This window comes from Protomyctophum bolini, assembly GCF_963924005.1.
Source record: "Protomyctophum bolini genome assembly, chromosome: 5".
NCBI lineage: Eukaryota > Metazoa > Chordata > Actinopteri > Myctophiformes > Myctophidae > Protomyctophum > Protomyctophum bolini.
Window position 1 is genome coordinate 32,978,594 of NC_137866.1, and position 25,724 is coordinate 33,004,317.

The 25,724-nt window shown below is 42.8% G+C and overlaps 3 protein-coding genes across 4 annotated transcripts; 2 read left to right on the plus strand and 1 right to left on the minus strand.

The window, feature by feature from the left end:
* Positions 1–1,116: 1,116 nt before the first annotated feature.
* LOC308315072 (inositol monophosphatase 1-like) lies at positions 1,117–1,953 on the minus strand (the record flags this gene model as incomplete). The annotated part of the gene is made up of 1 exon (XM_080762900.1): positions 1,117–1,953. The coding sequence occupies one exon, from the start codon at positions 1,951–1,953 to the stop codon at positions 1,117–1,119; it is 837 nt and encodes a 278-aa protein (XP_080619026.1).
* Positions 1,954–3,985: 2,032 nt separating this feature from the next.
* Positions 3,986–17,572, plus strand: wasb (WASP actin nucleation promoting factor b). Its single transcript, XM_080763138.1, has 11 exons — positions 3,986–4,212; positions 5,650–5,790; positions 6,230–6,316; positions 9,274–9,370; positions 9,786–9,821; positions 10,642–10,831; positions 10,973–11,015; positions 11,275–11,428; positions 11,820–12,205; positions 15,858–15,963; positions 16,787–17,572. Exons 1-11 carry the CDS (start codon positions 4,120–4,122, stop codon positions 16,837–16,839), a joined length of 1,386 nt encoding a protein of 461 aa, XP_080619264.1. The 5' UTR covers positions 3,986–4,119; the 3' UTR covers positions 16,840–17,572.
* A 437-nt stretch (positions 17,573–18,009) lies between these two features.
* On the plus strand, positions 18,010–25,348 carry tpx2 (TPX2 microtubule nucleation factor). 2 transcript variants are annotated; one of them, XM_080763804.1, is made up of 17 exons: positions 18,010–18,124; positions 18,375–18,494; positions 19,104–19,229; positions 19,441–19,591; positions 20,075–20,131; positions 20,562–20,690; positions 20,773–20,882; positions 20,966–21,114; positions 21,475–21,646; positions 21,871–22,009; positions 22,141–22,357; positions 22,548–22,640; positions 22,846–23,019; positions 23,612–23,758; positions 23,860–23,971; positions 24,365–24,549; positions 24,988–25,348. In XM_080763804.1, the coding sequence occupies exons 2-17, from the start codon at positions 18,404–18,406 to the stop codon at positions 25,099–25,101; spliced, it is 2,166 nt and encodes a 721-aa protein (XP_080619930.1). In that variant the 5' UTR covers positions 18,010–18,124; positions 18,375–18,403; the 3' UTR covers positions 25,102–25,348. The 2 variants fall into 2 exon arrangements, with proteins under 2 accessions (XP_080619930.1, XP_080619931.1); XM_080763805.1 differs by having other exon boundaries at positions 20,565–20,690.
* Positions 25,349–25,724: the final 376 nt, after the last annotated feature.

A 25,724-nucleotide genomic window follows, 5' to 3' on the forward strand; every position in this document is an offset into this window, starting at 1 on the left:
TGTGTTGCAAACATCTTGTGGGGACAAAAGCTATAACAAAGCACCCTGGTTCACCTGGTAAGAGTGCATATCACCGCTGCTAGTCTCGCTGTCTCTCCTGCCTTTTCTGTCTATGTTCAAAGTGTCCAATCAAAATAAAGCAGAAAAATAATCTTTACAAAAAACTCATTGAGCTCAACCTCAGGGATGTATTTTTTTTTATCCCACTATTTTGTAACCCATTTCTCAATTGTATAATGTGAACCTAAGCTCTTGCACCCTCTGCCAACCTGGGGAGAGCAACGGACTTGAACTCATGCTTCTTTCATGCATGAGTGTCTAAGTTGCTCCTTTACACCTGACAGGGGGGAGTTTTCCCTGGTTGGACGTAGCGCATGGAAGGAACACATTATTCCAACCAGTTCCTTTGCCCTCCATCAGGATTACTGCATGTTTTTTGTGAGGGTACCTAGGGGACACGGGGAGAACATGCAAACATCAAAACTGGGGACGGGGATCAGGAATGTTTCTGGCAAATATTTGGTAGGCGTCGGAGCTGTGCTTCCCATTCTTGCCTTGCTGGTGACTGTCATATTGTCACACTCTGTCTCCTCCATCATCATCATCATCATCATCATCATCATCATCGACATCATAACATTATGTTTATGTATGGTGATATCATTTATTTATTTATTGTTTGTCCAGTGTTTTGAGTGTGTAAGTGGACCACAATGGAAACCAGCTGTATAGTCTTTTTTTAGTACATCCATGCTGGCGTTTGTTCTTTTTAGGTTTTAGCCCTTCACTAAATCCCACCCCAAAAAGTGATTGTCCACTGCCAATCCAAATAGTTTAGCAACGGTTGCTATGCAGGTCAAGCTTTCTTCGCTGCTAACGTGCCTATTGGACAAGGATGGGTTGGGGAGGGAGGGACTTAGTGAAGGGCTAATTGTCAATCAAATATATCCCATCATCCCATCATCCAATCAATCAATAATCATTGATCAGGGATCTGCACTCGGTTTTATACTCTCGACAGCTCTCCCTTAATTTGGCACCCGGCCTCACCATATCCAAACATATACCCCGATACCAACATCCCCTCCGGCCACGATCTTTTCCTCTCACCCACAGTCAAACCTCATTGTCATCTCGTTCACAGGGGAACACGGTTATCTCGTTGGCGAGGCGTTCTGCCACTGCTTGGCTGCTGGCGATAATCAGCCGGCCAGACATGAGATCGAAAGGTCCTCCTGAAATGTCAATGATTACACCTCCTGCTTCAGTGACGATGGTCGCCCCTCCCGCCATGTCCCAGCAGTGGATACCTATGTGGTAATAGGCGTCGGCTGCCCCAGACGCCACAAAGCACATCATCACTGCTGCGCTTCCTGTCGTTCGGATCCCATGCACAGGGATATTGAGAACGGCCTTCATATTGTCCATCATTATTTTGAAGTGCTCAGGATCCTCCCTGAAGGACATTTCTGTCAGCACCAGGGACTGGGTGATATCTTCTTGACCAGACACCTTGATAGGAACTCCATTACAGAATGCTCCCTTCCCTTTCCTGGCTGAGTACAGCTTGTCCTCAATAGCGCTATAGACGATCCCAAACTCAATCAATTTCTTCACGGTGAAGCCGATTGAGACGGACACAAAAGGGAACCTGTGGACAAAGTTAGTGGTACCGTCAACAGGGTCTATAATCCAGGTAGGGTTGTCTGTTAAGATACTGGGGGCACCTGCTGCAACCGACTCCTCCCCTATGAAGCTGTGAGTGGGATACTTCTCCTTGATAGAGGAAATAATGAGTTCCTCCACCCTCTGGTCTGTCTCAGTCACCAGGTCAACAGGAGAGCTCTTCCGCATGATGGCAATATCCTTCTGCATTGCCTCACGGATCATGCTCCCGGCCTGTTTGGTAACCTCCACACAGTAGTCCATGCACTCTTGCCAAAGATCAGCCATACTGATATACGGAAGTAACTGTTCTGAATCACTGCCGGAACCTTATATTTCTCTATTCTGTCAGATTGCTTTACACAAGGGCTTGTGGTCCTTATGGTCCTGTAATGTGATATAACAGTAACTATAAAATAGCTCAAAGCTCTATTGTTGGTTGCCTGTGGGTTAGAACCCGCCGCAGTGGTGTCCGATTAGAACTTAAACCAGGATGCTTAACCTTCTGGATTACCCTGGATATCCCCATGTATGGAGACTAAAATATCCAATGAGCAATTCTCCCAGCTCCGATAATATGAATGGAAGTGAGTCTTCGTTACAGTGATGTAACAGTAACTATAGCATTCTACGTCACAAACCGGTTAGGGCACATATAACCCAAAGCCAGAGTGTGAGAGTGTCGAGCGGCCAAGGCAACGAATGAAGAGACCAGTCCAGGGGACCTTCAATAAGGCTTTATTTCTCAATCACTTTGACATGTCATATGCATAACAACCTGTCATATCTCGGGTTCAAGACAACTGACTGCTTTTTATAGGGCAGTCCATTACCTGGTTAGCCCATACCATTCCCCATGGGTAACCATAACCATATTCCCCATTCTTAGAATCACACAATGCCATTTTATATAAACTTACTCCCTGTATATGCACCCTCAATACCCATTTACAATTAGTAGTTAGCATAGAATATATACACAACACATACAGGATTACATTCATTGTAGTCCATCCCAATCCCCCCCTGCTATCCATTTACACTTGGTCCCTCCCGGAACTATAAGAGGGGTGCCTATACCCGGAGGGAACTCATTTGCCCGAACACCACCCTGAGAGGAGGATGAGAGTAAACAGAGGTAAGTTTAGACATCAGAGATTTACATTCCTTCTTTACAAGTCTTCTCATTATACTGGTCAATTAGAAAGTCTGCTGTCCTATTTATTCCTAAACTAATGTGCCTTATATCTGCTCATTTGTAGGTGTATGAGGAGATCCACCACTTCAGAGAATCACCGACAACTCAGTGTCCCCCCTTAACTTCAATAAATGCATTTGTTACAATTTGTGTCCTTATTTACATTATACATTATACATAGAATTGTGTTAGCATCTGCATTAGGTATAGTGTGTCCGCCGTCACACAGAGTTAAGACATCTCCATTCACTTCATGGGGCCATAGACCTCTATTGGTTTGTCCCTTTAAAAGGGACAACCGCAAGTCTACGCATTGGAGTCTATGGGCTCGTGCGAGTACATGAACCACGTGACCAGGCTGTTTCCTGCCCCCTCAATGTCTCTGGTATAACCTATACATCTAAGGTGCTGATGAACCAACAGAACAGAGACAGTTTAGAACATTAGTGTGTTAAAGCTGCTGTGAATTTCAAGCATTACCTATCCGTCTAAGACAATATTCTTGGGTCTGATCTGATGTCATGTTGTCACAGTGAGCATAACACACGACATACATTATTTGGGTGTATTGCAGTGGGAACCTTATTATAACTTTATTATGCTGATATGTCCATATATGGACTTGGCTGCCACATGACGTAATTCCGAAAGCCGGAGGGAATATGCTGCCCCTCAAAAAACAGGACCCCCCTCGTGGCAGCCACAATGGGTGCCTCTCACTTCACACGAGTGTGATTTGTTTTTGAGGGGCCCAGTGTTGTGTGTGTACCACATCTGAGATGATTTGATTGGCTGTGTACAGAATGTGATGTATGATGATAAGAGCGCCCCTCACTTCACAGTTCACACGTGTGAGTGTGACTTTTATCTTTTTTGGAAGCAATATGATTTTACTTTATGTGTTTGTTTTTTAATAGTGGTTGCCGGTTTCAAGGAAATTCATTTATTTGTATCCTTTTTTGTATCCCAGGGACTGGGGGAACAGCATTTAATTTATTTAAATGAATGCAAGGACATAAGAAAACTGCAAAATAAAATCTTGAATCTTGGCAGCACTTCACATCCGTTATATGGCTAGAGCACAAGAGTCAGCCTTTGTGGTTGTTCACTTCCTGCTCCCTTGTACATAGTTTACACTTACATCACACTCTAGTAGAATAAGGAAGTCCCCAGCCAACAGTCTTGCAGTGATCTATAGGTCCTCTCTGAGCGTTAAACATTTGCCAGACCCATTAAGTAAACCGGGATAGAAGAAAATGAGCCGATCATCTCAAGACAACAACCTGAGCATCCTGCTGAGCCCTCAGGAGAACCAGGCTCTGCTGGAGCTTCTGGGCCGGAGATGCTTGGTAAGTAGGCTAGTAGTAGTCAGAGTAGTTGGCTGACATGACTGGAAGAATAAGAAAGAGGCCTGATTCTCACTGCTTTCTAGCCAGCCAAGGTTTGCACTAATGGGAAATGCATCAAGCGATGCATTTCTTTCAAGTATAAGAATATAATGATGGATAAGTGGAAGGGCGTAAGCAGGTATGTTCACAAAGCTTTCAAAGACAGACTAATTTTGTGATCAGCTGCAGTTCTATTCATAAATTATGTAAAAACAAGATATATGATTCAAGTTATCACAATGTAATATTTATTGGTCATCATGTGATGTTTTATTGGGTCAGGCTCTGCGTATAATTCATTGTCGATAATAACACATTGATCTTGATGCAATATCACAAGGGGAAATAGCTCGCTTTAAATTGGTTAAGCAAAAGCTCAATGTATGTCTCGTGAGCACACGTAATCTATTAATGGCACATTACTAAGGAAGGTATATTGTATATATATATATATAACTACCCATGCTACTTACTACTACTCAAAGTGCTCCACAGTAAAACAAGATCTTATAATGGTGAAAATATATATGAAAGAAAAAGAATGAGTCAACTAAACAGATTAAATGAACACAAAAAGACTAAAACATGATCTACTGTGACAGCAGATTTCAAATCAGATAAAAGTCACAATACCCCAGTTAGGGGAGAGCTTAGGGGACCACAATGAAAAGCCTTAGAAACTATTGTTAGTTCTGAACCAATGACTCATTTAGGAAAATTCTGTTTTACAGTATTTCCTATTTTCCTACTTGTGATGACTAAAACAGCAAGCATATACTACTATAGAACCTACAACCTTGCTGAGCCTGAACATATTGTAGCAGAAAATGTTATTTTTAACTTGCAGCATAAATGCCTTTAATTGTATATACGTACATCTATAAGGAGATTCAAACATTTTGCCATAATAGAAATGTTCATATTTTGTAATGCATGTAGCCCCTCCTATATTGAGCTATTAAACTGATTTATATGAAATTGTGTGCCTGTGTTGGGCACCGACAATAGCAGATCTACAAGCTCACAATGTGTTGCACGCAGGAGGCATACTTTGGTTAGACATAGCATTGGTTAGACATAGCATTGGTCCGACTTAAGGTTGGTGCAGGGTGCGTTAAGACGACCGGATTAAGGTTGGTGAGGGGTGTGTTAAGGGTTGGGAGAGGGTTAAGGTTAGGTTTAGGTGTGTTGCCCCGTGGGAGGTTAGAGTTAGGGTGAGGGTTTGAGATATTGGACATAGTGAGCTTGTACTGTAAACAGTCTATTTTCGGTGACTGTGAGCGACACAATGCACAACCAACTATCGATTATGTTGTTAGAGCTAATTCGAATAATCGGATAATACATTTTTAATCAATGATTTTATTTTATTATCGATTAATACTTTGCTTTGTGCAGACCCTGGCCACAGCAGTGGTGCAGCTATGGATGGCCCTCCCTCACAGTCCTGCCCAGTGGAGTCTCCAACACGTGGGAGTTGCTTGCTTCATCAAGGACAACCCACAACGCTCCTACTTCATACGTATCTTCAACATTAAGGTTCTGCTCTCTCTTTTGTATAACAGTGATTTTTCTCAAATTATTTTAACATATAAGTGGTCTCACACTTGGGCAGAAATCTCCACAGCTCTCCATCTCCATCTTTTTACAGTACGTATTTTTTGTAAATGATACCCTATTCTGTCACAGAACAGTGTCGCGCAAAAGCATAGTGAAGCCGTTGTGAGTTTGTAGATCTGCTATCTTCATATCTCTGCTATTTCTCGGTTTGGGACGTACAAGGTTTCCATCCGACGATGTACAAAATATACACTATACATGGACTTATTCCATCATGTATTCTGCTTCTAAAACGGAATATTGTGAATTATTGTAGACATATAATGATCTAGGCTAGGCTATATAGGCTAGTAATAAGACTTTTGACAGGTGTGTGCTGTTATCTGTGTGAGTTCATTACTCTCTTGTCTAACTATAGGAAGGAAAACAAATATGGGAACAGGAGTTGTACAGCCAAATGATATATCACAGTCCTCAAGACCACTTCCACACCTTCTCAGCTGATGTGAGTATAAAGTCCACTTAAAATAAGTCCGTCATGCACACGTCCCGTTTTGGAAACTCCCGCCCATCCCATACCTGCAGTGCTTAAAACCCAACTGTTACCCCACAGAAAGACCAATTTAATTCTAAACTCAGCCCGACCTGCTTAAAGTTGACACAAAGTTCATCCTTTCAGACACGTTCTGCTGTCTGTAAATATATCCTGAACATCTGAATGTGCTTGTCCTTTATCACAGCCCCGCTGATTTAAATTTTACTGTTTTACTAGAGTGCATATCTGCCATTAAGGCCTGGATGTCTAATAATTTCCTCCAGTTTAACGAGGCTAAAACAGAGGTGCTCATTGTTGCCCCAGACAGCATTCTTCAGTAGACAGTGAGTCTAGACAGGGGTCCCTTAAGGAAAATGTGCGCCCCAATCTTCATGGTGTTAACTTTGACCAGACGATGCTTTTAGATACTCACATCAAACAAGTTACCCGCACTTGTTTCTTCCACCTCACGAACATGGCGAAACTCAGGTCATTTCCCAAACCAAAGATGATTATCCATGCCTTTGTATCCTCTCGCTTGGACTACTGCAATTCACTTTTCACCTGCCTTAACAAAACCACCATGGACCGCCTCCAGCTAATACATAATGTCGCAGCTAGACTGCTCACCAGGTCTAACAGAAGGTGCCACATCACACCAGTCCTGGCTTCCTTGCACTGGCTCCCTGTTAGTTTCAGAGTTGATTTCAAAGTCCTAGTGCTCACCTATAGAGCTCTACATGATCAGGCCCCAAATTATCTCACTGACCTTGTCTCACGTTACGTACCAGAGAGGGCCTTAAGGTCGGCTGATCAGGGTCTGTTAACAGTCCCAAAGACAAATCGTAAAAGGTGATCGAGCCTTTCAATTTGTAGCACCCACTCTGTGGAATGCTCTTCCACAGGTCTTGATCCGCAGCCTCTGTGGACATCTTTAAGAACAAACTTAAAACACTACTTTTTACTCAGGCATTTCCGGATGTCTGATTGTGTTTTTGTTTGTTTGTTTTGTTTTTGTTTCTTGTTGTATTATTTGCTGTCTTGATTGTATAGACCTCTTTCTGTTTTGTATGAACTTCCTTGTTTTATTTCTGCTTTTATTCTCTGTATGTAAAGCACTTTTCCACCTTGGTTGGGAACCGGTTCAGTTCAGAACCAGTTCTTAGTCCATGAGCCAGAGCTCCAAAGTTGGAACGTTAATTATGAATTGAGTGTGCAAAACCATACCTATATTAAATTGTTTATAGGATCAATATAAGTAAATTAATATATGAGAACCCTTCCACAGTATAGTAGCTTTTTCATATTTTATGTTTTTTTCATATTTTCCTATATGATGCCTAATTTGCATATTTACATTTTTAAGATTTGTAATACAATAAATCATTGTCTTTGTGTAAGTAATCAACTGGGGAAGTTTCAACAATTTAATATAGGTATGGTTTTGCACACTCAATTCACAATTAACATTCCAATTTTGGAGCTGGACTAAGAACCAAAAAGAACTGAACCGGTTCCCAACCGGTGGAAATGGGGCCTTTGTGAGTTTAGTGCTATATAAATTAAATGTACTTACAGCACCTCACTCCGAGTCTGTGTAAACAATCGGCAACGTTAAGCATTAACATTTATGTTTTACTGAATTATGATACCCTGTCATTGATGCAAACTTCCCACTGTCTATAAATGTTTTACCAACTTCTGTTTTAATGTGCTTCACACCACTAACTCTCTGTGTCTGAATCTGGGTAAACATTATCCTACTATAATTGCACCAGGTCTCTGTGTGTACGTGTATACATATGTCTGTAATCCACATTTTACACACGCGTTCCACACTACCACAGGAAGTACAGATACACGGTTGTCCAGAACCACCACGAAAGGCTGCCAGTGGACCTAATGAAAGGCTCATAGTCATTTTCGGTGGTGAGGTGGCCACCGAACTACAACATGACGTCACGAGCCGTGGTGAAGAGCAAACCACCGCCACCGTCCCAGCCCTTCTCTCTGTTTTTATTCACCACCGCTCAACTTTATTTCAGCTCCGGTGGTCACCTCACTACCGGAGCAGTGGTCACCTCACCACTGAAAATCCAGACTATGAATGAGCCTTAAATCCCCTCACCTGTAGAATTTCCCAGCCTCTGCCTCAGCCAATTGATTGCCATGGCAACCCCACACCTGCCTTAAATTTTGATTACTTAACCAGTCCACTTTTCACCAATCCATTCTTTCTTCTGAGAGTCAGCAACAAAGAGCACTAGTAGGGTGATGGACTTATTGGTTCAGTTGCATAATACAGTATTTTCAAGCAGGCTGTGCTAGATGGTCAGATTGGTGAGTACTAGTGGGGAATGACAGATGATGGCTGCATCATAGACTAATGGACGATGACTTTTGCAAAGAAGCCATGGAGATCCACAGTGGGTCTGGTCTTGATCGACTAACAAGATGCGCAAGCCAGCGCAGGTGCAGTGGCCATTTCAGTGACTATCACACGTTCTGATACAAAATGGGACAAAAACAATCTAAGCCAAATTATTAGTTAGCAACACTAGTTGTGATGCCTCCAACAATGCCGATCTCAACACAGTACAATCTGAAGAGTATACACATGCATAAAGTCAATGGTAAATCGAGTGGCAAAATGAGTGACAAAGTGAGTTTAATGTTGTTTATCGTCGTTTAATGCAATCAAATACAAGTTTTCAGTTCGGATGTATGGGCTGTCAAGGCCAGAAAGTAGTTTTTTGCCACTGAGTAGGCGTTCCTGCATAACATCCGGGTTTGATGATGATGATGTCACACGCATACCCTCTATTACCCCTAGATCTACTGTTAGAAACATGGCACCACCCAGCACATAGATGTAACATCCTCGACCGGAACACTGAATGAGATGATAATGTATACCCTCCCTATAGGAATGCCAGGTCGGCCTGAACTTTGCCAGTGAAACAGAAGCTGAAACGTTCAGAGTCACAGTGATGGAAAAGATCAGCTCCAGAGCCGACCATCAAGGTTAGTCGACTCGTGTAGCAAGCAATACAGTACACACATACATAAAAACAGTCACAGTAGGTTAACCGCATTATAACCATGTCATCATAAGCAAAGCCTTTATTTTTTACACATTTACAAAATATCAAAAAGCTAACAATGTGTTGTAAGCTTGTAGATCTGCTATGTTTGCAAAAAAGAAGTATGACAAATTATATGTCATAAGTGGTTAAATGAAAATAGTTTTGCTCATTCCAGTTCTGATTTCTCCTCTCCAAAAAAGAAACCTCTGAGCAATGGTGAGCAAAATTGCCAAAATGAGAGTAACTTGTAAAATGGTGTACAGACATTGGTAGGTGGGACTTTGAATAAAATCACATTAAAACATTGAATGAACAGAAATGGTAGCTAGATGAGTTTGTTTTCTGTTTTCCAGGCAATAGAGGCCCACCTCCTCCATTACCACCACACAGTGAGTGCTATACCTTATCATGAAAAGGACTAAAGACAATTGCACATTTTACTCTTTCTTATATTATGTTATTTCATATTGGATAATTATGTTTAATTTCAAGATGATGTGCTTTTTCTTTCAAACTCTCTATGATTGCTGTGTCATTCCACCGTATTTACACAGCAATAATCTCAACCTTAACTGAACTTCAGTATCAGTATTTAGATAAGTCCTCACAACGTGATATGCGCTCGAAAACTCCTCAATACAGAGCCACGTCAGCTAGTGAGTGAACATGAACAAACATTGCTCAATAAATACAATGAACATTGTATTGTTATTGTATATGATATTAGTAGTTTGGTTGATTGATTGATTGACATTTTTAGAATACAATCCAAGGAAGGTACAGGTCAATACAAAACTGCTAAGAAACCAGAAACATTTCCATTTTCAATTCATCAAGACATTTAAAGACAAATATACACATCTATGCAAAATAAAAATAATCAAAGTAGTAGTAAGTATACCAGTAAGTCGCCCTGAGGGAGAGAAGCAACCTTGCCCTAAAGGGCACCCATCTGCTGGGCGAGCCCTGGCGCTTTGGCATGATCAACATGGAATGAATTCTGTACTGGCCATATATGGAGCGTGTCTTGAGTGTACAGGATAAGGTCAGATGAATTTGCCATATATCACAAGGCATGATGATGATTTTGCAGGTTTTCATTACCTCACAATTAACTCCAGACTTATGTTTTCAACTTTAACGAACTAATTAAGTAGCAGCACATTGGAAACACATTAAAAAAATGACACCAGGAAATGTGCTCTCCAGACCCAGGAAATGGAATTCATTCTGGAAGTATGGTGGACATTCCAAACCCTGACATCCTAGCCTCACGATACCGCTCCCCAGGTGTGCCAACCCCTGCCCCCGCCGCCTCTTTAAACTTCTCTAAGAGTAAGAATAAGAAGGGTAAGCCAAGGCTGACCAAGGCTGACATCGGAGCACCCAGCGATTTCAAGTTAGTATCAAAACGACTGTTGACTTAAGCACAGTCAAATTATCAGTGTACATTTTATCCGATTGTACGAATGGAACCAGATGGTCCTGCAAGGGTGAGAAACCTTTCATAACAATTAATTCCATTAACCTCCTCTTGCAGACATGTTACTCATGTTGGATGGGATCCTAACACTGGATTTGATGTACGTAAGTTGATATTGTTAGAAAACATGGTTAAGAAAGTTTACCTCTCTTACTTTTCCTTTAAAATCCATAGAATATTTAGGCAAATGAACATTTAATTCCATACTGTCTTCTCAATAATCCATGCTATTATGAATTGGTATACAACACATTGATGGACGACTGTATCGTGTATCTGTAATTGTTGTGTAGTTTTGATTTCTCATTTCCTCCACACTGTAAATGGGTTATCAGGATGTGTGTGTTTCGCCATTGTAGACTGCTAATCTGGACCCAGCTCTGAAGGACCTCTTCTACTGTGCTGGAATCAGTGAGGACCAACTGACAGATGCAGAGACCTCTAAGCTCATCTACGACTTCATCGAACAGTCAGGAGGACTGGAGGCTGTAAAGGAAGAGATGCAAAAACAAGGTTCAGTGACAATACAGACATTTACAATGATAATGCAATAATGTAGCTACTGCAATTTTTGGTCAGCACTCCTACAGCCCAGTTGAATACTAAGTTTGACATACTATTTTCCAATGAAAACACCTTCATTTCCAGAGTATGGATTTAGGCCCTGGGCTTTCTTACTCACTTACTCATTCTCCTATTGATCTGTTAGGTTAGGGGAAAAGCCTGAGAATGCAGTCCCTGCATGGTTCAAGTAAAGAATACCATACGTACCCATGCTATGAGTAGAAAGAAAGTAATACAATTATTATGGTAATAATAACAACATAACAAAATGGGTAATCAACATAATGAAGAACATTAAAGACATAATCCTGAGTTAACATTGCACCTATTTCTCCTGCAGATAGTGCACCCCATACGACTCGAGGGAATCCCGGTCCTCCGAGACCTCCTCTTCCATCTGTACCGGGAATTCCCAGTGCACCACCGTCCCGTGGCCGCAGCCACCCTCCACCCCCGCCGCCGCCGTCAGGGAGCCGTGGTGCTCCACCTCCGCCTCCTCCAGGAGCTCCCCACGCACCAAGGCCACCGGGCCACAGTGGCCCCCCTCGGCCCCCTACGTCCTCCGTGTCTGGAAGTGGCGGGCCTCCCCCTCCTCCACCACCACCACCACCACCACCATCCACGTCGAAGCCAACACTGGGAGTAGACAGTGGAGCCGCTCCAGCCCCTGTGGTCAGTCGAGGGGGCTTGCTGGACCAGATCCGCCTGGGGACCAAGTTAAAGAATGTAAGATGTTCCTGTTTTATTGACATTGAGTCGATTCCTGCATTTCATATATCCGAAACCATGCCATTCTGTTTAGTGTTCATTACACATCAAATAGGACTGTAATAATATCTACCCTGGGTTCCAGCCTGATTCACTGTTCTGTGGATTTTTGTCACGTAAAGTGACAAAAACAAATCCACAGAATGTAGTGAATCAGGATTGGAACCCAGGCTACTGAAATAAGTGGCTGAGAGTGTAAAATGTGTAGTCTCAGATTTAAATTAAATATGATTTTTACAATCTCAGAGTTAAATTAACACTTCAGATTGTACTGTGTACTGTGTGGGATTTTGCTGTGTATTTTGATAGCACATAAATTGTTACTTCTTCTTATAATCCTCTGATATTTACTGCAAATACAATACAGCTTTTGCTATAAGTGATATCTCCCAGTAAAGTGAAACACTGACTTGGGTATATTTTTCAAATTTCATCTACTGCAGTGGTTTATATATATTTTTTTCTAACAACTTTGAGAGTTATCTCTCAACAAGACAAGTCAGTGAAGTCACAGAATGGGCTTGAGAGCTCACTAGGTGGATGCAAACCATTTGCAAAAGAATGACAGTGACATCTAGAGGCTGTTTGGGCGAATACTGGAGAACTCGGGTCGCCGACTCTTCTTCATCTTTGCCGAGATTTCTTCCCCTTTCGCCGACTCTTCGTCACTTTCCGGTCCGAGTTCTGTCTGAGAACTCGGACGGAAAGTGACGAAGAGTCGCCGAAACGGGAAGAAATCTCGGCACTGGAGCGCGCATCTAGCTACTGCATGATGATCATGCACGCTGATCAGACAGCAGATCAATAAAAGCATGCAAAAGCATTCAGCTTTCACAAGTGTGCCCATATAGAGAAGGAAAATAATTAAGAATTCGGTGGCATTTCTCTCAGTCCCTGTCGCAGGGTAAACAAAACGTCATATAGCACATGGCTAATTGTACCGTGCCAGGGAGGAGGAGGAGGCGGAGCGGCTGTAACTTTCTCCAGGCCAATAATGGATTTAATCATTCCAAATAGGTCTCCATTCATTGCTACGGTCGACATGCTCGTCTCACTGTCACTCGCTTTTAGTTTTGACTAACGCAAGCGCAAAGCAAAGCTATTGCTGCGCTGTGCAGAACCATTGAAGTTGAAGTGAATGCGCAAGATTATAGGCAGAGATGAAGTGAAGTTGAACAGCCAAGCAGCAGCAAGCTACGCTACGCTAAGCTAACATCACCACCACCATGGCTGGTGTTGTGTTAGCTTAGCAGCTAAGCCTTAGCTTCTTGCAATGCTATAGCGTTCTCACTGCGGTCTCACGGTGCAGGCACTGTGGGCTGCTGCTTGGAGAGGAGAGGCTACAGGCGGCTCAGCGGCTGCTATGACCAAATTGATTGTGTGCAACATGACAACTGTTTTAAAGTATTGTACAGTGACAACTATTGAAACTTTATTGTAAACAAACACTGCGGTCCACCCAGCTCCACCCCCCTGGCTACAGCAGGCAGCCAGCAGTGAGCCTGAGCACCGCGTCGAGCGTTGTTTCCTTCCTGAAAATGATCATTATCATCGCTCCCGTTGACTTTCATTCCCGTCCCGATCACGGGATTAATAAATTTATTTGGTTGTGTTGCTTTAGCATCGTTAGCACAGTAGCTAGCAGTAGCTAACATTCAGAAACTTGCAGCTACAGCGAATACTGGAGAACTCGGGTCGCCGACTCTTCTTCATCTTTGCCGAGATTTCTTCCCCTTTCGCCGACTCTTCGTCACTTTCCGGTCCGAGTTCTGTCTGAGAACTCGGACGGAAAGTGACGAAGAGTCGCCGAAACGGGAAGAAATCTCGGCACTGGAGCGCGCATCTAGCTACTGCATGATGATCATGCACGCTGATCAGACAGCAGATCAATAAAAGCATGCAAAAGCATTCAGCTTTCACAAGTGTGCCCATATAGAGAAGGAAAATAATTAAGAATTCGGTGGCATTTCTCTCAGTCCCTGTCGCAGGGTAAACAAAACGTCATATAGCACATGGCTAATTGTACCGTGCCAGGGAGGAGGAGGAGGCGGAGCGGCTGTAACTTTCTCCAGGCCAATAATGGATTTAATCATTCCAAATAGGTCTCCATTCATTGCTACGGTCGACATGCTCGTCTCACTGTCACTCGCTTTTAGTTTTGACTAACGCAAGCGCAAAGCAAAGCTATTGCTGCGCTGTGCAGAACCATTGAAGTTGAAGTGAATGCGCAAGATTATAGGCAGAGATGAAGTGAAGTTGAACAGCCAAGCAGCAGCAAGCTACGCTACGCTAAGCTAACATCACCACCACCATGGCTGGTGTTGTGTTAGCTTAGCAGCTAAGCCTTAGCTTCTTGCAATGCTATAGCGTTCTCACTGCGGTCTCACGGTGCAGGCACTGTGGGCTGCTGCTTGGAGAGGAGAGGCTACAGGCGGCTCAGCGGCTGCTATGACCAAATTGATTGTGTGCAACATGACAACTGTTTTAAAGTATTGTACAGTGACAACTATTGAAACTTTATTGTAAACAAACACTGCGGTCCACCCAGCTCCACCCCCCTGGCTACAGCAGGCAGCCAGCAGTGAGCCTGAGCACCGCGTCGAGCGTTGTTTCCTTCCTGAAAATGATCATTATCATCGCTCCCGTTGACTTTCATTCCCGTCCCGATCACGGGATTAATAAATTTATTTGGTTGTGTTGCTTTAGCATCGTTAGCACAGTAGCTAGCAGTAGCTAACATTCAGAAACTTGCAGCTACAGCTGCTGAAAGTGCCCCGAAACGTGGAGAATATTCGGCAGAATCTGAAGAAGAGTCGTCGCGCGGCGAATCTTCTTAAGAGTCTGCCGAATATTCTCCACGGTTTGCCGACTTGTCTTGAGAAGTCGGCAAAAAGGGTAAATCCGCCGAGTGTTCTTGTTACCGCTACAGCTGCTGAAAGTGCCCCGAAACGTGGAGAATATTCGGCAGAATCTGAAGAAGAGTCGTCGCGCGGCGAATCTTCTTAAGAGTCTGCCGAATATTCTCCACGGTTTGCCGACTTGTCTTGAGAAGTCGGCAAAAAGGGTAAATCCGCCGAGTGTTCTTGTTACCGTTTGGGCTCAGAGCAGAAAGAGAGAGTAGTGCCCTGAAACAAAATAGGCAGAGTGGTCATTTAACTCTCATATTGTAATAAAAATTCAGGGAAAAGCTTTTGAACTAAATACATCTGTACTTGGTTGTGTAGTGCAGTCCATACTCCATAGTCTACTGGATTAAATTTGTAAAAGCCTATATGGCCTTATTTCCATGTGACATTTTGAAACATATTTCTGTTTCTCTGTTATAGACTGCATGCTTGTCTGTGTCAGTGGGAAAATTCAGTATGGTGGAAAGAAAAAGAGGTGGAAGTAGGGATATAGGAATCCCTGTTGGCAAACCATTAGTTACATTACCGTAGACTTCTTCGTGCATCTTATTTCGTTTTTCTGAGATATTTGGATGATTTATTTTAGCCTAATATATCTGAAATTAATAAACAAGGCCAATTAGTTCCAAATTATTAGTCTACTACAGAAACCAAGCCAAGATTGTGTGTGTGTGTGTGTGTGTGTGTGTGTGTGTGTGTGTCAGGTCACTGAGAATGCAGATGCTACACCACAGATCGAGTCCAGTGAGGGGATTGTGAACGCTCTCATGCTGGTGATGCAGGAGAGGAGTAGAGTCATTCACTCCTCAGGTAATCACCATATAATTCCTTAGACTCCTAACACGTATTATAAGAGATGGCACAATTTCCGTCTAGTCACTCTGTGTCTCATTGGTGGGCTGTCGACAGTTCAGAAATCTGCGTCATTATCATCGATGGAGATTCTATACAGCCCCAAGGCCTATTCATACTCCACTTTTAGTTGATAAGGTGATCACCGAAAACTACAACGTGACATACCACCGTTTGGGTGGTCACCTTATCACCTTCTTCTTCTTTCGTGTATCATCCTCAAATGTTCAACTCAGTATCGAGTAGCCACGTCCTTGTCTCTGGTCCCACGTGGAAGATGCATCTCCATGATGAAGTTCACCATGTGGCGATCTGGAATTGTCCTCAGAAGCTTGAGATGGTGTCTGCGGTGCCAGACGGTGTCATACGCGGCTGTCAGGTCGAGTAGCACAACCACAGCTTTCTCTTTTTCTCAACCTTATCACCTAAAACTGGAGTATGCAGGCCTTTAATCTTGCTGAAACAGAAGCCATTTGTCTTATTAATAAAAACTAAAGTTTGAAATCTTGTTCGAAATGACAAAACCGATGATGTCATAGGAAAGTTTCTGAGAACCACAGAAATGGTGCAATTTTATTATGAGAATTTGTGAGGACTTGAAGAAATGTTGAAAATTGGTGAAGAAGTGGTCCTTTAATTCAACTCTGAAATAATGTAATGTAACCAGGTCTATTTGGTTAAATTTGTCTCTTTGAGTTACAAATGGATAAATTAACACTGATATTTAATTGTAGCACAGAGCTTCCTCAGGGGGATTATTTCTCAATCTCCCTTTCTTTAGGTGATGAAGAAGATGATGCAGTTGATGAGGAAGATGACGACGAGTGGGACTGAATTCCCTCAACTATGCAGTGTATTTACCATGACAACAATGATATTGCAGAATGCAGGCTGTTTTGTGAAAAGATGCATGTACAGTAAAGTGTACATGTGTGGGAGGACGAGGAGTGCAGACAATATAAACTTGGAAAGCAGAGAAATGTAACAAAGTGTTTTCCATAACATCCTCTATCCCGGTCACAGTGCTGATAAATTAGCAAGTGGAATGGGAAATAGATGAATAGATTGTGGAAGTCGATTAATTAATTATTTAAAGGTATATATAAAAAAATATGTATTTTCCTTAAGGACGCTAATAAAGTTTGTATTGCAGTGGTTTTCGAAGTGGCCGTCCAGAGACCCCCAGGGGTTATTGCGGGTCGCCATAATAAAGGACCACTACAGAACTGCAACTCACAGTAAAGGTCTATTCATAGTTTAGTTTTCGGTGAAGAGACCTCGATTACCGAAAACTCAACTATGAATAGGCCTTAACTCCCGTGGCCTAAATGCAAACCAATCTGGGGGTCCTTGAAATTTTTAACTTTGATAACTATATAACTAGTAATCATGCACCGCCCTCTGGTGGATATCTGCAATTATGCATCACATGACCATGATACAACAACAACAACATTGCTTGATTGCTATCAGGGGTGTGCCTGGAAAGGAATGTCAAGTCAAGTGAAAATGTTCAGAAATACAAAATGTAATTTAATGTTATGTGCTGAATGACCGAGAATCCTAATATTAAAATAAAGTTTTAATAATTCAAAGGTTGATATTATATTATATATATTTCAGACTTCGGTGTGTGTGTGTGTGTGTGTGTGTGTGAGAGAGAGAGAGAGAGAGAGAGAGAGAGAGAGAGAGAGAGAGAGAGAGAGAGAGTGTGTACAGCATCGATTGTTCCTTAATAAAAACAAACAATGTTAATGTTATTATGGAACTTTTCAGGTCGTGTTATGACAGGAAGTGCATTCTGGAAGAAGAAAAAAAGCTCCGGCCGTCGCACGACGGTGTCGCGCACGGAAAATAGTAGATCTACAAGCCCACAACGCGTTGCGTATGCGACGTCCTGTGAGCTTGTAGATCTGCCATTGTCGGAAGCTTGAAGTGGGCGTCACGTGACTCACGTGAACCAATGACTGACGAGCAGGCCAGCCATTGGCTGGTTCAAACAATCAGCACCATAGTTTAAAACGGTAACGTTTATCCAGTCATTTTACACTTTCTGCAAGGCAGCCGCATAATCTACGTCCTACTGATCGAGAAACTAACTTTTAACGAACATTCAACGGTAAGATCATTTAATAAGCTGATTTACTTTCGATTGTTTCGTCATACTAGTAGTATCGTATGCATGATAAAAGCGGCTGTTTGTTCGTGCGTAGCATGATGGTACTTTGTGGATAACAAACGTTAACTTGCCGCTTGTGGAGCGCCTTCATTTCACCTACTAGCAGGATTAAGAAGACGCGGCGTAACAAACACGTTTTCGCATGCTCTCTAACCCCCGGCCGTTCTTGTTCTGACCACACACCATTTAGGTGGGTTTGAGGTTTGCTTTCTGCTCATCATGGCCAGTTATGAGTTCGACGCGCCTTCGCATGTGATGGACTTCAACCAACCTTCCCTGGACGCGGCGGACGACGCGGACGACTGGTTCGGTGAGTTATAAAACGGTGCACTGACTGCAGCTTTGAATTGTTTTGAACTGTCTTTTAAAAAAAGATGATCCCTAGTACGGACGTGTCGTTTATAAATGATACGAACTGAACTGCTGGTCGACATTGTTTACTACATCAGGCTGTGACCACCGCCATTTTGTTGCTGCCTGCTAGTAGTAGTAGCCATCCGGCGGCTGGTCTTCTCGTTAACTGCTGAAACAACCCTGTACTGATTTTTGAAGCAGAACGTGGCAGGCTGCTACAAGTTACAACTGGGTGTACAAATCAATCCCTGCGGTCCATTGTTTGATTCCATTTGTACAGATGGTTAACGTCACAAAACTATTTCTGGCATTCCCTCAAGGGTCCCTGGCCCCCAATTGAACACCATGATGTAAAACACATTTGCAGCTGAAATGATACAGGTGTCAATATCCAAAGATTTTATGGGGGTACATTGTTACATCTAAAACACACATTCGTTTTCTTAACTGTCCTGCCATGTTTTTAATCTGCCATAGTTTAACCTGTACTAGAAAACTATGCTTATGGTTTCATGACATGTTTCTTTTAAATCTTTTTATTAACTACTGATTGCATCTCTAACAGATACACAGGCTAGTAATCTGGCTACAACACCTACACCTACCAGCCGCTTTCCCTTTGGGACGTCTCCAAAGACAGACCTTCCCCGGGCAGTTGTGGCCCCTCAAGTCAATGAACCATGTGACTCTGGTTAGTTTATATTATATTCACAATATAGTTGCCATTTAAAGAATTTCTTTCACAGATGGTGTAATCCTATATGGTAGACTAGGCCTACAAATTCCACTCTGGAAAATATATTTGGATGTAGACACTCTTTCCTCATAAGGTCTCTAGTAATTGGTGGCAAATCTGGCAATGCATTTGTGATTAGTAACTTTTTTTTGACAAATTATTCTAGCACCCAGTGTATCCAACTCGCCACCACCCAACATTGTCACATCCTGGGGTAACAGAGCGCCCACTCGTCTGGCTGCAAGTAGCCACGCTCCCAGTCGCATGGCTGTTCAGCAGCAGAACATCTCTGCGCAACCCCCTGCCCAAGCCCGCAGGTATGTCTTGTGATGGTTAATATCGTCCCAAGGTTACAGTCTCTTAAGCATATTCTGGTTTTACCGGCTACTATTGTGTTATCAACAATTGTATTGCTTCAGGAAACTGCACTAAACTGCCTACATTTAAATGCTATGCTCAACCATGTTGAGTGGTTCCCAAACTGTGGTGCATGCACCCCTTGTGATGTGCGAGTGCCTTCTAGGGGGTGTGTGACATGAGAAGGCTAATGGTGGTGCTGTGTTTTCTTATATATTAACATATGCCAAGTATATGCAGAATATAGCCTATGCTGCATATAAGATATATTCACGTTCACATATGTGGATAAATAGGAAATATGTCTACCACTTATGCAATTTATATTTCCATGTGGGGGGTTTGTCACCTAGGTCCGGGGTGCATGGCCAAAAAGTTTGGGAACCGCTGATGTATTGTAGGGCATACTTTTGATGATTAATCCATTTCTGGTTTCTCTGAAGGGTTTCAAAGCGCAAGCAAGAAGAGAATAACATGGTTCCAGACAAGAAATCAAGAAGGTGAGTCCTGGCCTTTAATTTGGTTCCAGGCCTTGAGGATAACAAATTTCACACAGTGCAGTCAAAGTTATCATTTTCTTGGCATTTCAGGGTGGCGACTACAGTCACTGTGCGGCCACGTATAAGGTTAATAATATGGAACATATACCCTTGGGTCAGGTGTCTTTGCTCACATAACGTAAACTTTCTTGACTAATTGTCACAACTAGTGGGTTTCATGGCTAAGGAATGGAATGCTTGTAAATGTTCACTTATTCGATAACCCTCTTCATTTGTTTGCATGCTTGTAAACAGATTTTATAGACTTTATTATTGGTGCTTAATCAGTGGTGCAAACTTCCTAACTGTTCATGGCACAGAAGCATAAAATATAACGTGTGTGGTGCTGCAAATGGCAACTGGGCCCATAATAGTTTTATTTATTATCTAGTAGCCAGCCAGCCAGGCGGTCAGGTCCTACTCCTCGCAGAGGCAAACGGCCAGTCAGACGATCAAGTACTAGCAGGAATGGCCAGAAGAAACCTGGGTCTGCCCGGAACCAGGCAGCAGCACCTGTACAGTGAGTAAAAGCATTTTGACAACATGTAGTTGGAAATTCTGTTGGAAACTGTTTGAATGCAATATATATTCCTCCATTTTAGACCAAATGGCTCTGAGCAGCAGGAGCTGGAGACCATCAAACGGCTACAGATGGAAGTGGCTGAACATCGGAAGAAAAATGAGGCTAGCTACAAGGCAGCGTTGAGTGGCAGTGAGTGGCTGTTTGGGAATTCAGTTATGTCAAAATCTTCTAGTTTGACTTTTCATTGCTCATAAACCATTTCCTGATTTCAGGTCACCTGCCAAAAAGGATGGCCCTGTCCACCACTGTACCCAAAGAGTTTCACTTCAGTACGGACGGCAGGGTTAAAGCAGCCAACCCATCTGACTACCACAAGGAAGTTGATTTTGTGTCACAGCTCCGCAAACACGCAGACTCTCCGGTGAGTGACGAGTTGCACTGCGTCTGTCAGCATCTCGTTAGTAGGGTAGTGGGTACCCAGGCTTTTATTTTCGTTCGTGTTTGGCTCAAATGTGACCGTACCGTATTTCCTGGTCTCGGAGAGTGTGTTAACTAGAGTGCAGAGGGGTGTCTTTCCTTTGCTGATTTCTACCAGGGAGGAGTGGGGGTGGCTCTGATCGGTGAACCAATATACTCCAGCAGTTGCTCAAAACGTGCCGACCCTTCTATACCAGAAAGCATGCTGGCCAGGCTAGTCAGCATCTAGCAATAACTAGTCTTGCTGCCAAAGTATGAATAGAATGTTGTGTAGGCTGCCACTGTAATTAATTTGTTGTTTCAGGCAAAGGCCTCTAAAGGTACCACTGTGCCGAAACCATTCAACCTCTCGCAAGGGAACAAGAGGAAGGGGGAGGAGCCTGCTCCATATGTGTCCATAGCTCAGCAGGTTGAAAGGTTCCACACACGTACTCCTGATCGCTACCATCTGCGTAGCCGTCAGAGAGAAGAAAGGGGTAAGCATGCATGCAGCGGCGATTCAATTTCTCTTATCTCGACTCATCCTGCATCAGTACTAGTACTCTTCCAATAACAAATTTCACAGCTGTGCGTTTAATCACCTGTACCTTCTTGATATCTTATCCCAGTAAACTGAATTGCGAACCGAAAACACAGTTTTAAATATGTTGCCACTGCTATTCCAACTAACAAGTCTGTGTTGCACTGTTCATTCATGAAGGGCCATCTCCAATGAAGGCCGAACAACTAAAGATGACTCGGCCCCACACCCCGCGTCTGATGACCCGTCAGAGGAACCGCCCCACGACCGTCAAGAGCAGTGCTGAGCTGGAGTCGGAGGAGCTTGACAAACTCAACAAGTGGGTTAACATTTCACTGCTAGCTTTTACTTGGGTCAATGTCTCATGACTGAGGCTCTGCTGACCTTGTGTATATTTTCAATTTGGACGATACTACAAGTAGTTGCACTAACGCCACCTGTCTCTCCAAGGTTTAAGTTCAAGGCTCTAGAACTGAACCGAAAGATTCTGGACAGTGTTTTGAACCCCAAGAAGCCAGCTGCGAAAGAGCCCACAAAACCAGAGGGCTTCGATTTTCAGATTGAGAAGAGAATCCATGATAGGCAAGTCACCAAGAAGACGGAGGAGGAGGAGCATCATGTCTTCCATGCCCAGCCTATACCCTCAAAACTCCTTGAGGAGGTGGTGGTACGTTTTGGTGCAACCTTTTGTGTATTTACTTTTTTGAGGGGATGTACATATGGACCAAATTGTCTATAGGTGCTTGGCTGAATGTTTGTGGTGTGGAACATTGTTATGGCATGAAGACAAACTTTAGACAAATTGTCTTGTCAGTATGGCAAACACGGCTTTTAATTGCATTTTCTATGTTCAACAGGGAGTGCCCCCCAAAAAAGTTCTGTGCCCCACTGTCCCAGAATCGCCAGCTTTTGCCCTCAAGAAAAGGGTGCGTCTGGAGCGCAAGGTGGAGGTAAGCTACCTAATGTTTATTTTTACATGCCTTTAAGCTTCTTGAAGGTCTTGTCCTCTCAGTCCTGTTTAGTGTTTACCCATCTCCTAGATGGATTTATGAAATGTTAATGCATAATGTACATATTTGGGATTTTAAAATCTAGCACACCCCTTATGGGAAGCTATGTTTTAATGAGTTATTTTTCTTTCTTTACCCCCTTCAGGTGAAGGCCCCATCCCCTGTGAAAGCCAACCCAATGCCTCACTTCGGTTTGCCCTTCTATCCTCGTCCCTCAGACAAGAGCGAGGTGGAGGTGTTGCCGTTCTCATTTGAGGAGAGGGAAAAGGAGAGGAGGACTCTGAAGGAAAAGAGACTAGAAGACCTGAGAAATCAAGAGGTGGGGAGAACAATATGGAAAACGTAATTTCACAGGCTGGCACTGGGACATGTTCCATGTCTCTTCGCTAGTGGTGGACAGTTACAATTTACAAAGTAGTAGTGCACTTAAGTACATTATGTGTGACTTACTCTACTACATTTCAAAAGACAAATATTGTACTTTTGACTGACTCTGATTTCTAAGAATTAGAAAGACTACTTAAGCCCTTTTGTGCAGTGAAAATGGCAGTTCTACATGCTCTCAATGAGTTGTGTGTGTGTATATAGCCATGCAGCATTGAATGTGAGCTTATAGATCTACAAGAAAATGTACCTTATGTATGGGTACTTTGCATATAACCCATGTTTCAATTTGAGAGTTGCCTACATCTCTAAAGGGATAAAAGAGTACTCTAGAACAAATTCAACAGCAACTTTGACTAAAGTAATATTTTACTAGCAATATCTATCTACACAATGAGAGTACAGCTCAATAGAATATCAGTTCTCCTTATGTCAGGCTGGTGTTTCTTCATGGCTGGTGAAAGTGTTCTGTTGATGAAGCTGTAACCTCAACTTGATGTGGTTTCTTTGGCCTTTAAAACTCCCAGGTGCATCAGTTCAAGGCCCAACCCCTGCCAGATTTCAATGAGGTGCACCTGCCCAAAAAGATAGTGCTTGAGCCTACCAAGCCGGAGCCTTTCAAGCTGCAGATCGACGAACGAGGAGCGGTTAAGAACGATCGTTGGGAGCATATGGTGCGTTGTGACTTAAAACAAAAGTGTAACATAATTCATTTCACGATATTGACATGCCCAGTTTGGGGTTGCTAGGGTGGTTAACATTATGCTTCTTCTAGGTAAAGGAGGAGCAGAAACGGCAGGCAGAAGCGACAGTTTTCAAAGCACAGCCCAGCAAAGTTGTCCACAAAGAGCCCTTCCTGCCCAAGAAGGAAAGCCACTCTGTTCTTGGTGAGTAGAACCTATTAAGACCCTGGAACCTCATTACAGGGAGCAAGACAAAGGGGTATAAGTGATTATTATCTGGTTGAAATCGGTAACGGGGGGAGTCTCTGGATCTTTATCAAATGAAGATAACATTTTGAATATTTGTAAAAGTAATTATGACTGGTGTAGTGACTTGCTAATCAGAAGTGTCTGCTTTAATTTGTCCCCATCAGGTATTCTTTTTGGCAAATTGACTGGCCTCACATAACATAATGTTTGATAACAATATTGGGTAATGATTAGTACCCTCCCTGTACAATAACTGAAATGGGAATTTGTGCAGAAGAACTGAGCTTTCCTTGGCACTATGTAAATTCTTTCTTACACTCTTCTCTTCAATATGTTGCTACAAACTAGGCATGAACACTTCCACAGTTCCAGAGGCCTTTGAGCTCGCCACAGAGCGCCGCGCCCGGGAACGGCAGGAGTTTGAGAAGGAGCTGAGCGAGAAAGAGACCCTCAGGGCCTGCATGGAAGAGAGGCAGCACCAAGAGCAAGAACAGCGAGAGAAGGACGAAGTTGCAAAAATGCGTCAGGACCAGGTAACGACATGCTTTCATACTGTTTACCATCCGGGTGACCTGATCAATGATGAATACAGACTTTACCATGTTAACTTTGTAGGTTTTATAAATTGATTAATGCGCTTTGACTTTCAAACATTTTCCAAAATGGCTTATTTATAAGCTCTCAATGATTTATAAGCTTGCAATGCTTCAAGCTTGCTCTATTTTTGATACTTACAAAAATGTATTGGGCTTTTTGCCTGAAAGTACAGTGAAGAGAGTCCAAGCGCCATGCAGCAAATCTGCCGTCGGGACTGAGGTGCACTCTGTCGGGCATCAAAGCCTAAGTGGTACCCCACATACCACCTGGTCATTGGTTTGGTCCCCCCTCCTTTCCCTACACTACTGAATCAAAACACGTAGATGCAACAAACTATCCACTGCAAAAGGTTTTTGACAATTCTCTCTCCCCAGGTTCATAAAGCTCGTCCAGTAAGACATTACAAACCTGTGGTGCTGAAGAAGTCGGATCTGCCTGTGACTGTGCCCGAGTCCCCACGTTTTTCCGTTTCCCGTGTCCGTTTATAAGCCAATTGGTAAATGTGATTCAGATGCATTCCTTTTTTTCCCCCGCCTAGACATGTTTTGGTTTGTTGCAGTCTTATGTTTGCTTTTGGATGCATTGTATCATGTTTAATACTTATTTGATACATTGATACTTATTTGATACATTGATGCATGGGGGGAGAGTATGTTTTGTTTTTAATGTTATATCATTTTGGGTTGTTGGTTTTCAACGTTTTCAACTTTTAAACTGTTTTGGTAATAAACTTTTACTAGAGATTTGTTGTGGCAAGTTACACTTTTTTTGGTATGTGTATTGTACTGTGAAGGCAAAAATCAAGGTTTTGGTGCCACTAATGGGCATAAGATGGCACCAGAACCTCTCTCAGAGGGGATATGGACATTTCAGAACTAAATCACCTGCCTACTGCTTTCTCTGGTAGGCGCGTTTCAAAACGTTCCAGTGGAAAATGTTACCTTAAAAAAAAAAAAAATAGAGGACCAATCCAGGAAGACTTGGTTGGCTGACAATTTCGTACACTACTTTAAAGTAGCGGAGACATTTTGGCTGATATCTGATTAATTAAAATGTCTATGATCATTCTGTATTTGAAAAAATATAATTTTGGCTATTCTGAAAGACTGAA